This window comes from Rousettus aegyptiacus, unplaced genomic scaffold (genome assembly GCF_014176215.1).
Source record: "Rousettus aegyptiacus isolate mRouAeg1 unplaced genomic scaffold, mRouAeg1.p scaffold_m13_p_13, whole genome shotgun sequence".
Lineage (NCBI taxonomy): Eukaryota > Metazoa > Chordata > Mammalia > Chiroptera > Pteropodidae > Rousettus > Rousettus aegyptiacus.
The window spans coordinates 2,188,392-2,200,767 of NW_023416288.1; the positions used below are offsets into that span (position 1 = coordinate 2,188,392).

Consider the following 12,376-nt stretch of genomic DNA (forward strand, 5'->3'; position numbering starts at 1 on the left):
GAAGGGCTTCTCAGCAATGAGGACAATTTAAAAAGAAATAAGAGATGCAATAAATACAATTCAGTCTGTGAGTTGTGCATACCACTCAAGGCCCCTGGAAGGTAGCTTCCCCTCCCCCGAACATGCCTCTGGACGAAATCCGTCAAGAGCACTGTGGCCTGTTTCTCACCTGTCACTTACCTGGGCTTATTTCTGACACGTTAAATACATAGGGCAGCCCATCAAAGAGAAGGGGAAACTCATTTTCTGGGTTTGTTAGGACATAAATGTAGATGTTATCTAAAAACAGAAATAGAAAAAAATTTAAACCACAGTGTACTATTCATTCACTTGTTTATTCAACATTTTAAAAGCATCTTCTGTGTTACAGGTTCTGTGCAAAATATGGGAAATACAGGTGAATAAGACCTGGCAGTTTCTGCCTTCAAGATGCTCAGGGTAGCTACCTTTTGAGAAACACATGCACAGGTCATGATGGAAGCTGGAGGAAGTGCAAGCTGAACCTTTCAAAGACAATTAGAGCTAGGCAAATGGGGCAAGGGGGCAATGGGAGCTATTCTAGGTATGTGCATGGATACCAAGGTAGAAAACTCCATGATTCACTCAGAAAAACTGCAAGCTGTTTGGCCTAGTTAGAAAAAAAGGCGGGGGTGGGGAGGAGTGCGGTGTTAGAGGCAACCGACTGGAATTGAAGCTATAGAATTAGGCAGGGGCCAGATGATGAAAGTCATTGTGTGCCAAGCCAAAGAGTTTGAAATTGAACTTGAACTTGACGGCTATGAAAAGACACTCAAGGGTTTTAAGCAAGGAAATAATATTACAGCATTTGCATTTCCTGAAAATCACTGTCAGAAATGTGGAGGGTGCTTTGGTAAAGGGCAAGACTAAAGGCAAGGGAGACTGATCCTAACAGACTCTCAGTGTAGTAATTTAGCCCAGAAAGAGGAGGTTCTGCATCAGAGCAGTACTAATGAGATGGGGGCAGGGCAGGGGGAAAGCAGCAGATCCTTGAGATTTTAGGAAGTGGCACAGAAGAAAGGACTTGGAGACCGATTAAGTGTCCTGGTGAAAGACAAGAAGAGGCTGGTCTAATTCTCAAGTTTTTGGGTTTTTTGGAACACAATTTTTGTGTTCCAAAGAGTATTGCCAAGCATTCTAGTCATTGCTACTCAATGAAGATGCTTCATAAAATAAATGAAAATGATACTTACTTTTATAGTAAGGAGGGGCAACATCTTGCACCTGGATTGCCACAGTGTATTTATTGCTGGCTGCTAGATTACTTGGATTTTCATAATCTAGATCACCAACCAACTAGATCAAAACAGAGATTTCAGATTACACAGAATAAAACAATTCTTTTAATTGAACTGATGACATTTTCATATCTGTTAGTGGCAATGTAAATCGGAAAACCTTTCTGGAAAGCATTTTGCCTGCATGAGGAGCTTTTAAAAATTACATCCATACCTATGCTCACTGCTAGAGAATTTATTTGAAAGAATTTATGAGGAGAGAGAATCTATGATTAAAGATGTTCATCAAGCAACTATTGCCCAACAGCATAGGCTCAAGACTTCAGGTTAATTGAAAAGAAGCATGATACAGATTCTTAAATACATGGATATTTTCATCATTTAAAATATGTATGGATATAGATACACCAAATCTGTGTACAGGGGAGAAGACAGGAAGAAAATATATCAAAATGTTAATAGTGGTTATCACTGAATGGTAAGGCTTTTCTGTGTTTTCTACATTTTCTACAGTGAACGTGTACTGATTTCCTAAACAGGAAAAACAGAAATAATTTTTTAGCTGACATCATGAGTAAAATTGGTAAGACTTTCTTGGGGATTTGAAAGGGCTCGGGATGGGAGGTAGAGAAGGTGAGTAAGAGGATGCCTAGTGGGCTGACTGCTCTCCTCCTTGAGGCTTGATCTCTAATGCCAAGACCTCCTAAATAGGATCACTCCCTTCCAGGACCCCACACCTTCCCCTGACCTTTCATTTTTCTCTCCTCCCTCCCAATGCCTTCCAGTGGGAACCCTGTAGGTAAAGGTCTCACACAGCTCCTTCAGACAGGCTTTTTATGCCCATCCTGCTTCCACTTCTGCTTTTGCCCCCACGGGATTTCTGTGGAGTGGGGCTACCTGTACAGCCTCACTTTCTCATTCTCATTTAGGTTTCTAGAGGTTCTAGAAGGCTGAATTTCACACAATACACTCATGGCCCAGGTCCTGATTAATCTTGCCTCAGACTAATCTTGCCTCACACTTTTGAGGGTTAGGAAGGAACACTTAAATACTCAAGCGCGTTTGAGCCCAGAGGGCACTATCACGACTGTAAAGCAGCTAAGCAGGCACAAATACTGCAGCTATATGAGAAAGAATCCAGTCCTTAGCACCCCAGGCACAACAATGCATAACAGATGATTTCTGGAACTTGGGTAAAATTAAGAGCAAATGGGGAAAACAGAGTCACTATTAAGTTTATCATTTACAGTCACTTGGAGGGGGCGTTATTGTGGAAATTTCTCTCTTTGGGGCAGCAAAAGCACTATGCATGTTAGACCAGCTTCCCCCATGCCCTGTCAATGATGCAATGACCATTAACTGACCACAATTTTCCCAGAGCCAGCTGGATCCTGTAACAATCTGCTGCTGCTCCCCACTCCAGATGGTGTGGTGAAGTTGAATTGGTTGTGTGGTGCTTCACTGTCACCATCAAAGCAGACGGTGTTCAGGTCCAGAAGTGACGTTCCCTTGGCCGTTCTTTCAGGCACCAAAATGCTGGCAAAGAGACACAATTCAATATTTTCTCCAGCAAATGGTGACTGAGTGCTTCTTCTGACACAGGCCCTAGTAGACATCTCTACTTTAATTTCAGTTCAAAGCAAGTCCATAGTTATTGCAGTAACCGCCTAACTAGAGCCCCGACTCTGCCCTATCCACCCTTTAGACTGTTCTTCACATGACAGCCAGGCAGATTCTGTTAAAAATGTCAGGTCATGTCATTTCCCTGCTCTCAAATCCCGACTGGCTCCCCATTTCGAAGTCTTCACTTTGATCTTCGGGACTCTTTATGATGCACACCACCGCACCTCTCCTTTAGTGTCTGAACTTACCACCTACTAACACTTCTTCTCTGGCACTCACTGGCTCCCTGCAACCCCCCACCTGTGACTTCAAGGCCATCCCACTTAATGGTGGGATGCCCTTCCCACCAATATCCATATTGATTGCTCTTTTACTTTTAGTCTCTAATCCGATGTCACCTTCTCAGAAGGTTATCCTGGTTACCCTGCCTAAAATGTCAATGACCACTAACCATTGCTCCCTCTCTCATTCCCTCTTTACTTTTAATTCTTGGGCTTTATATTTTCCAATATATTATATGGCTTTGTTATTATTACCTTTAATTACCTTTCCCCCCACTAAATTGTAAGGCAGAGATCTTTGTCGGCTTTGCTCTGAGCATGCTCAATAAATATTTGTTGAATGACTGAATGGTAGTTTAAGTGACTAGCACAGTAGTGAAGAAGACCACAGAGAAGAATAGAAGAGAAATATAAATTCTGCCTCTGGCTGTAGGAGTTCATAATATGGTTGGGGGAAATCCCTGTACCCCTGTATCCCTCACCTCCCGAGCTTTGCAGAGTGGGATTTCCCCCACTTTGTTACAATAAATCCAACGTCAGAGAAGGGCCTCCTAACACCTCAGTATCATTCGTTCAATAGAGGTTTACCAAAAGCCAATTTAGGGGTCCCATCTCCATCAACTCCAGGGTCTAGGCAAACAACACAAATGAGTAAAGCTGCACCCAAACTAGCCATCTGGTCAAGCCCAGCTTGGTATGGGAGACTGAGAAAAAGTGATTAACACTTTGAGGCATCAGCTCATTGAGAGACTTTATCATGTCTCTGGGTTTCAGTTTTTCCATCTATAAAATGGACATAAATGATGTCAGTTAGCTTTTGCTACCTAACAAACAGGCCCAAAACTTAGTGGCTTAAAACTACAGGCATTTATTATTTCTTACAATATTAAGGGTTATCCATTAGATCTTTTGGTTCTAGTGCAGCTTGGCTAGTCGCTGTAGTCACTGAGTTTGGTTGGGGCTAGATGGTCTAGGACCGCCTCGTTCACACATCTTGATAAGAAGGCGATCTCTGCTTCATGTTTCCTCTCATCCTCCAGGAGACTAGCCTGGGTTCTTTACATGGAGATCTCAGGTTTCCAAAAGTAGCAAAGAGGACCTGCTCCCATGCACACATATCTTTCAGGCCTCTGCTGTGTCACATTTGTGAATGTTTCAGTGGGAAAAGCAATCAATGTGGTCAAGTCCAGATTCAAGGAGTAGAAAGAGACACCCATCTCTCAACAGGAGGAATGGCAAAATCACATGGCACAGGGGCATACAAACAGGCAAGGAGGAATTCGTGATTGGCGTTTTGGTTTGGGGGTTGTTTGTTTGTTTGTTGGGAGCTTTTTTGCTACCTACCTCAATCATATTTTATCTTGGGAAGAATTTCTTACAAAAATATATTGTGGTTGCCATAGGAATGTGCCTAGAAGACCTTCAAACACAGGAACGTAGTCGACCATAGACCCCAGCTGCTGTGCTCTCAAATCCATTGCTATGCTTGCTGCGAGGCTATGTGCTGACAACCGGGCATGGCAGAGACACTAAGGCAGGCTCATTCCTGGCCTAGGACAGCTAACTGGCTCCAGGATTCCTCAGTGCCCTAGCCAAACCTTCCATAGACCGCATGGCAGGCCAGAACATTGCTGCCCACGCTCTCTCCCCTTTTCCTTCACTCAGGTCAGACTTGCATGTAGTCTGAGGACGCTCCCATCTTTGTCTAACTCTCTCCCCATTGTTTCTCATGGGCATTTTCCCTAACAAAAGTCTTGCACATTTAATCTTGGAATCTTGTTCTCCGATCACCCAGACTTACATGTATTAAATTCTTTAATCCTATGTATTATCGCCTCTTTCTGAAACCAAATTATGGTCCCTTCTACATCCCACATCATCTCTTAATGGCAGCTAACATGAGCTTTGAGTTCAGCAAATGTGGAGCAAAGTCTGACAGCAAGGATGGTCTTGGGCTGCTGAGGGTAAATGGGTTTGCTTTCTGGAAAGCAGTTTTTCTGACAGGTGTAACTGAGTTTCCATGATGCTTCATTGGCAACGATCGCCTCTGTGTTTCAGTAGGATTGGAGTCTAAGCATTTCCATTCCTGTCTTGCATGCACAGTGTCATGGTCTTACCCATAAGTATTTAGAATGGATACTATTTATTAAACACCAATGATAAGCTGTATGCTTCCAAGCACATTAAAAACACTGTCTCTAATTCCCTCATCTCCAAGAGGTTTGTATTCTTGCCTCCATTTTATAGGTGAAGAAAGAGTGGTTCAGAGTAGTTTCAAGATCTGTTCAAGAAAGTTGATATATCCAGGCACTATTCTCTGTTCTGTGTTAGTCACTGTAAATTGTACTTTACATTCCATTAATCAATGAATCTCCAGTTCCACAGATGGCTAGGGAACCTGAGCCTCAATTCTAACTCTGCAGAGCCAGGAGGCTGTATCATCCAAAGAATCTAGGGTCCTGAATCCAGACATTTCACACACTCCAAAAGAGGCCTCCACACTCAGCCCCTTAGGGCTGCCTGGCCTGTTCTTTTCATTCCTCACTGACACTTGGTATTTTTCCCTAAACCCTTGACTTGGAAAACCACTCCCCCTCATTCATCAATCTCTGCCTCAAAGGCAGGCTGCCCCAGCTCCCACCCATCTGACTATGGTTCCCTCCCCAGGCAAAGGTGACTGGCCCAGTAGCATTCTGAAATTAGCTGACCTTCCCTGCCTCTGGCTCACAAACAGCTTGAGAAGCACTTTCAGCCAGCGTTTGACAATTTACAACCAGAGCAAGGGCTGTCCTGGGCCTCTGATGCCTCCATCAGAGCCCTAGGTTCATTCATTGCTAGCCTGGGAAAACGCAGAGGCCTCGGCCTCAGGGTTGATTCCATCTCTACCCAGCCTGAGAGCCCCCACAGCAGCAGGGGCCCAGGCACACAGCCGTCTGCCTCCTCCCACCCTCCTCTACATGCTCTCACAAACTTGCTTAGAGGGACCACACAAAGAACCCTGAAGAAAGAGTAAATATTCAGGGACTGTGTTATTAGAGCCAGGGGTAACACCTGTCCTGTTGTTTGGTGTGTTTGGACCTGCTTGTGTGCTTCTGCTCTGGCATTGTGGGAAAGGAGAAGGTGGTAAGGATGGCAGGATGGTGGGTGATGCAAGGTCAAGGTTTCCCAGCCCATGGAGTATGCAAATGAAGCTAGGTTTCAGAGTAAAGGCCTCCGCTTCAGGGACTGCAAGCAAAGGAACCCTATTGTCCTTCCTCACATCTTGGCTTTCACGGGGTGGCTGTGAGTCACTCACTGGAAAAGCCCAGAGGAGGGACTTGAATGTTTATTGGAGGTGTCCTCAATAATAACTACTACTACTCCAGTGACTGGCTGTTGTTGACCTTCAGGGCTAATTTGGAGAAGTTATCAAGAGCAAGATTCTGTATAGGTTTGCCTGGACAGCCTAGGTATTCGAAATGTGATTTTACCAGCTAATACAGAGTGCAGTCATCCCACATATCAGGGGACTCTGGATGGCAGGAAGCCACAGTATGGACTTTATAGAACTGCACCAAGGGGAGAAAGCTGACAAGAAAGTTTGGAGACAGGATAGTTCTCTTCAGTTTCTGACACCCAGAGTTCTTACCACTTAATCCCTACCCCCCACCTTTCAGGGCAGAGGACCAGAAGAAGAGCAGGAGGGTCTAAAAGAGCTGCATATTAGGAGAGGAATTCCCTAGCATGCACTGGAGCCACCCAAGAATGCTAGCATAGATTTAGATTTTCAAAGAAAGTACAAGTGTGACTCTGCATATCATCTCACCTCCATCCCCAGGGCCCAAACTTCTCTTAACAGAAGTGGATTCAATTTATTCATGTAGTGGTGTGAAAGTCACAATTTTAACTACTCATGACAATGACTTCCACCCGTCAAACAGACTCTAAGGTTAGGGTAGGGGTAGGAATCTATCATATGGTCAAGACTATTATTGATTTGATTGGGGCCTCAGCAGGAAACAGATGGCAAATTGGCATAATTCTAGTGGAGGTTTAGTAAAGAAACTATTACAAATCTACACACAGGGTATGTGGAAATTGCATCAAGGAATGGACCAGTAAGAGAGAAGCTTCCTTACCATTTCTAGGCCTGGAGGAGCCATTGGAGGGAGCAGTTCCTGAAACTGGAACCCCCAGACAGAGTGCTGTGTGAACAAGGCTGCCTTATAGACACTGAGACCTTAAGGATGTAGAGGGTCTCATCCAGCTGACAGCGAGGGAGCCAGGGGGGATAAATACCCTGACTTCACACTCCCCTTCTTTCCAGGCTTCCCATTGGCCAACAAGGAGCTACAGGGCAAGGGAGCTGTTAAATATTCATGTAGATCATGTTGATCATGGGAGACAGAGCAGGGTGAGGAGGCTGGAGGCTGGATCCAAAGGGGCAATGGGATGTATCCAGAACAGGGCTTACTGGTTTGATATCAGACCACGGCCACACTGAATCTGAGCATTATGTGGGCATGCCAACTGAGAGAACAGAGAGACGTTCATCAGCATAATAAAAGAATTTATATTTCTATTGCTTGCCCTGGACAGTCTTTGTCTAAGGTCCTTTCTCCTTTGAACAACCACACTATATATTGTGTTGGTGTCCAAAGTCATCTGGAGTTTAAAAAGTCAATTTGTGAAACCAGTCAAAGATAAACTCAGCCAAAGAGACTCTCTCCATGGGGACATCTGAAAACGAGATCTACTTTGGTTCTCAGTCTGGCTCCAGATGCAGGACACTCTCTCAGCAAGGGTTGCTGCAGAGCTGCCTTCCCTGTCCCCAAGAGAAGCCACCTTCAGACTCCCAGGAAACTGGAGACTAGCTATGTTGAAACCACCACAGAGATGACACTAACCCAGGGAATTATTAATGTGTAGCATCTAAGCAAAATAGTAGAAAGACAGTACCGTTTTCAAAGAGGCATATTAACCCAGAATCACAAGGGACTTTATTGTAAAATAATGGTGAATGGATTGTGAGACAAAGAACAGGTCAAAATACACAAAATAACTTGTATCTCACTTATATCTGCATTTTTCTCCTTTCCACGGACTTTTGTTTACATGTAATTACGTTGTGTAAGGTAAATTAGATGCTTTGTTTTGTCTTAAGTAAATACTCGGTTTGATTTATTCATATTACTGGTGGCATGTGTCTCTGAGATCTCCTAGTTACTAATCCTAAGTCTCAAGTATCTATTATAACTGCTAACTAACAACACTGTCTTGCCAACAGTGGCAGTAAATAAAGGAAAGGCACAGCCCAGAGAGGGTCTAACAAGTCCCTGTGGTACTTTTCACCAACAGAGATGAACATGTTATAGAAGAGAGCAAAATAAAAATATTTTTTAACACAGAAAGAAAGTGGAGAATAGAGACAACAAAGAGGAAAGAAAATAAAAGAGAAGGAAGAAGAAAGAATGATATAAGGAAAACCTGTCAATTACTTGGACAGTTCAAATCTACTGGTTTTCATGAGCCATGTCCCAAAGCCCATAATTCTTCAGTTTCACCAGAGAATAATCAGAGAGGCCAATGGGCCAAGGACGACAGAAGAGGTGAAACGCCCAGCATGTGTCCAAGAGTGTAAATACCTGAAGGCGAACGTGGTGCAAGTAGCAGGGTTGTCATTAATGTCTGCCACCTTGAAGGTTATCTGCATGCGATTCTCTTGACCCCCGAAAGGTCTATCCTTCACCAGAACTTCCAGAGAAATGGTAGGATTTTGTCTTAACTTACCCGCGTCTCGGTCTAGCCTGCGGGCCACTTGGATGGTACCAGTCACTAAGAAGGCAAAGGTTAGAACATCACTCTTTAGAGAGAAATGAAAAGTAAAGGCCGATGGAGACTTGCAGCAAGTCAAAAAGAGCATTCTGATGTGAGGACTGGCTTACAGAGAGAATATCCTCATCCAAACGTATTTTCTAAAAATTTATGTAAGTTTCTTTATTAGACATTGATTGGGGTATCTGGCCTGACCCTTCTAGAATTTTTTAATGCAGACTTTGGGGTTGGGCCCCTGGCAGCAGCCGTTGCCCATAGTTGACTGGACTGGTAGGCAGCTGACTCCAGACTGACCAGTTGGGTTCCCTTACTGGAGAATTTTAACCGAGAGATATAAGTTGGGTAACAAGTCAGGTTAACAGTGAAGCTATAGGTAAGAGGCCGGAACTCTAGCTGCTGAGGTCACTGGGGCAGTGCTGGTTCCTACCCTTCCTATCCCCTGGCTGCCCTACTCCTTCTCATACAATGCCCAGTATCCTGTTGATAGGTGTCCCCACCTTTCTTTAGATCTTGCTTGATTTGACTTACCTTAGTTTCTGTTACTTGCAACCAAAATCTTACATATGCTCCCCCCCTAAATATTGTATTTAAAAGTTCGATTTTAATACTAGAGTGAACAGAATTCTAAACTGTGGTCATCGATCCTTACACTATCAGTTGAGTGAGGTCCTGGATGACAGAGCACTAGGAAGTTTCAGAGACAGAGCACGATTATTGCCTTTGCCTGCCTCTCCTGGGAGCAGGTGCCCTTTGCCCTAAAGCCCTTAGGGCAAATAAGACATTGTCTTTCTGGGAATGTCAATGCTGGCCTCCACAAAACCATTAAGTAAAGTGAAGTACTATTTGGTGATGTGAAAGGGCATTACAAGGTAGTACGGTCTGGGAGTGGTGAAGAGGGCAGACTCTGAGTTGGGCAGCTTTGGTTTACATCTCTGCCTCACAACCTATAAGCTGTGAGACCTTGGACAAGTCACTTCACCTGTCTGAATCTCTCCCTAAGCCTCAGTTTTCTCCTCTTTAAAATGCAGATTATGATAGGTCATTGGGTTGCTGCAGTGTGTATATAAGATGAACGCATGTGGATCACCCTGCACAGAGCCTGTTATGTACTAGGATCCTGATAAAAGATGGATGTTGTGGGAGGAAGAAACTTTCCTTCTCTGCTCTGAGATGCTTAGATTGAAAATAATTCCTAGCAATTGCACAGACTGATCTAGATTGATGGGGTCCAATATGGGAATCACTAGGCAGATGAGTCTCTGTGGCACTCAAAATGTGACCAGTCTGAATTGAGATTTGCAGTGAATATAAAATTATAGAACAAACTTCAAAAATTTGTTATAAAAAATAATAATTTAAAATATCTCATTAATAACTTTTAAATATTGACTATGTTAAAATGCTATTTTGGATCTATTGGGTTAAATAAAATGTTTTATTAAAATTAATTTCATTTGTTTCTTTTTACTTTTTAAAAATGTGGCTACTAGAGACTTTTACATGACTTATGTGGCTTCCATTCTATTTCTGTTGGACAATGCTGGTCTAGACCCTCTCTTCAGAAGGCTTTAAGGTACCCTCAGGATAGTGAACTCACCCCACCCATCCTTACATAAGAACCTGCCTCAACGGCGAAGCAGTGATACGTCTGTCAACATGGGGCCCTGTTTAGTTTCCCCAACCCCCATGCCAGCTGCTTTTAATATTGCTTATTACCCTGGTAACTTATGATACTCTACACAGAAAGGCATGCCCAGATCAAAAGACACATAAAATATTTGAAAAACAATCCATATGGTTGAATTAAAGGATGTACATGAATAATGTGTGTGTGTGAGTAACTTACACTGATTTATCATGAAATAGCTGTTAACAGTAGTGATGCTGTAGAGGAGGAAGCTGGTAAAACCTTGATCATCAGGGTCCTCAGCTGTGACATTGGCCACGATGGTCCCTGGACCCAGCTCCTCCGGAATCACATACACTCGAGTTGGGCTGGAACAGAAATACAGCAGACACAGCTAATTTTCAGGGGCATGGGAGGGTGGAGTCTGGAAGGTGGGTATTTTGGTTAATGCTAAATATAGCTCTGAGCTGTTGAAGCTTGCTTCGACATGCTCAGAGAGAGAACTCAGCAACTGAAAGGAGAGGAGACTGGCTTTTGTATTTCCAAAGATCATATCCCTGTGGAAGCAAAGAAAGCACCATGCTGTTATTGCTCTGATTTACATCGGCTGCGGTCTTTGACTTCATTCACCCTGCCTGGTGCCATTTCAGATTAGCATTAACATCTTTTAAAATAAAGATACTTGGTCTGTCCAGCCATCTTTTTTCTTTCTCTCGATTCTTGTGCAAAAGTTTCCTGAATTATATTTAAAATCCATCTGGACATAATGTCCAGAACTGCAGGTTCCTGACTCCTATCCCATGGCAGGCACCAAAAACCAGATAAATAATATACCTTCCCTATTTTAGTGCCTCTGCTCTACTTAGTTTTTATTTCTTTCTTGTCTTTTTTTTTTTTTTTTTTTTGCTTGTGGAGGCAGAATTTATGCACAGAACTGTGCACCTTCCAAGTACCATTAATCATGAGGTCAGCTCTCTAAATGCAGAAATGAGCCCCCTAGGCAGAAGCCAAAGTCAGCGCCCTGCCCTCCAAGGATGACTTCTGCAAAATAACCCCAAGTTGCCAGTGTACCCACCTTCTTCAGACCTCCACTGCCTTTGGAAAAGGCCGGTAATATGACAGATGGAATCGAAGTTTTAACTACACAACTTGGGTAAATTGAGTAATTTTGAATGCACCAAGGGAAGCTTATTGTTTAAAATAATTTCGCAGGAAGTCCTTTTACTGAGGGAAAATTATTTCAGTGGGACAAATAGTCACCTTTCATTTGCCAGTTTCCTAAGTGTGAATTTTCCCATGTGGGATCTTCTTTAAGAGGGGAGACTGCACCTCAGCTCTAAATGATGGCATCCATTTCCTGAGCTCAGGATATTACTGCAGCTCTTTCTCATCACCCTGGAGGATATGTGGGGTCAGACGTAGAAGGAAGGACAAGGAAGCTCCAGCTGGAATCCGGCAGGCAGGGAAAGGTGGGACCGCCTGACCAGAGCTCCTCCCTAGACCCTGGGCCTGCCCCCTACTCATCAAATAACCTTCTCTAGGTGCTTTCCAAGTTGGGGGACAGTAATCTTGTTCAGATGAAGAAGTCACCCCTGGTGCTCCGGGGCCTCTCCCTAGCAGTGTCCCACTAAAGCAGCCTATTAATCCATTTACTTACCTCACATGCCCTCTTCTCAGGGAATCTGTACTGTGCCCATTGATGGGTCTGGGAATAGATAAGTGGGTGGGGCCAAGGAGACAGGGGTGGCAGGAACCAAAACCAAGGCGAGGGAAGG

The 12,376-nt window shown here is 43.7% G+C and overlaps 1 protein-coding gene across 4 annotated transcripts in view; it reads right to left on the bottom strand.

Annotated features, from left to right (window-relative positions):
• The window catches only part of CDHR3 (cadherin related family member 3), a 62,223-nt gene that overhangs the window by 17,108 nt on the left and 32,739 nt on the right, over positions 1-12,376 (bottom strand). For all 4 annotated transcript variants that reach the window (XR_001597090.2, XM_016145873.2, XM_016145875.2 and 1 more), the window contains exons 7-11: positions 10,821-10,969; positions 8,785-8,974; positions 2,621-2,792; positions 1,212-1,314; positions 181-279 (exon numbers count right to left, since the gene is read on the bottom strand). Coding sequence is in view for 3 of the 4 variants with exons in the window: in XM_016145873.2 (XP_016001359.1) it covers positions 181-279; positions 1,212-1,314; positions 2,621-2,792; positions 8,785-8,974; positions 10,821-10,969 (713 nt within the window). In the remaining variant the exon portion in view is untranslated. The remainder of the gene's footprint in view (positions 1-180; positions 280-1,211; positions 1,315-2,620; positions 2,793-8,784; positions 8,975-10,820; positions 10,970-12,376) is intronic.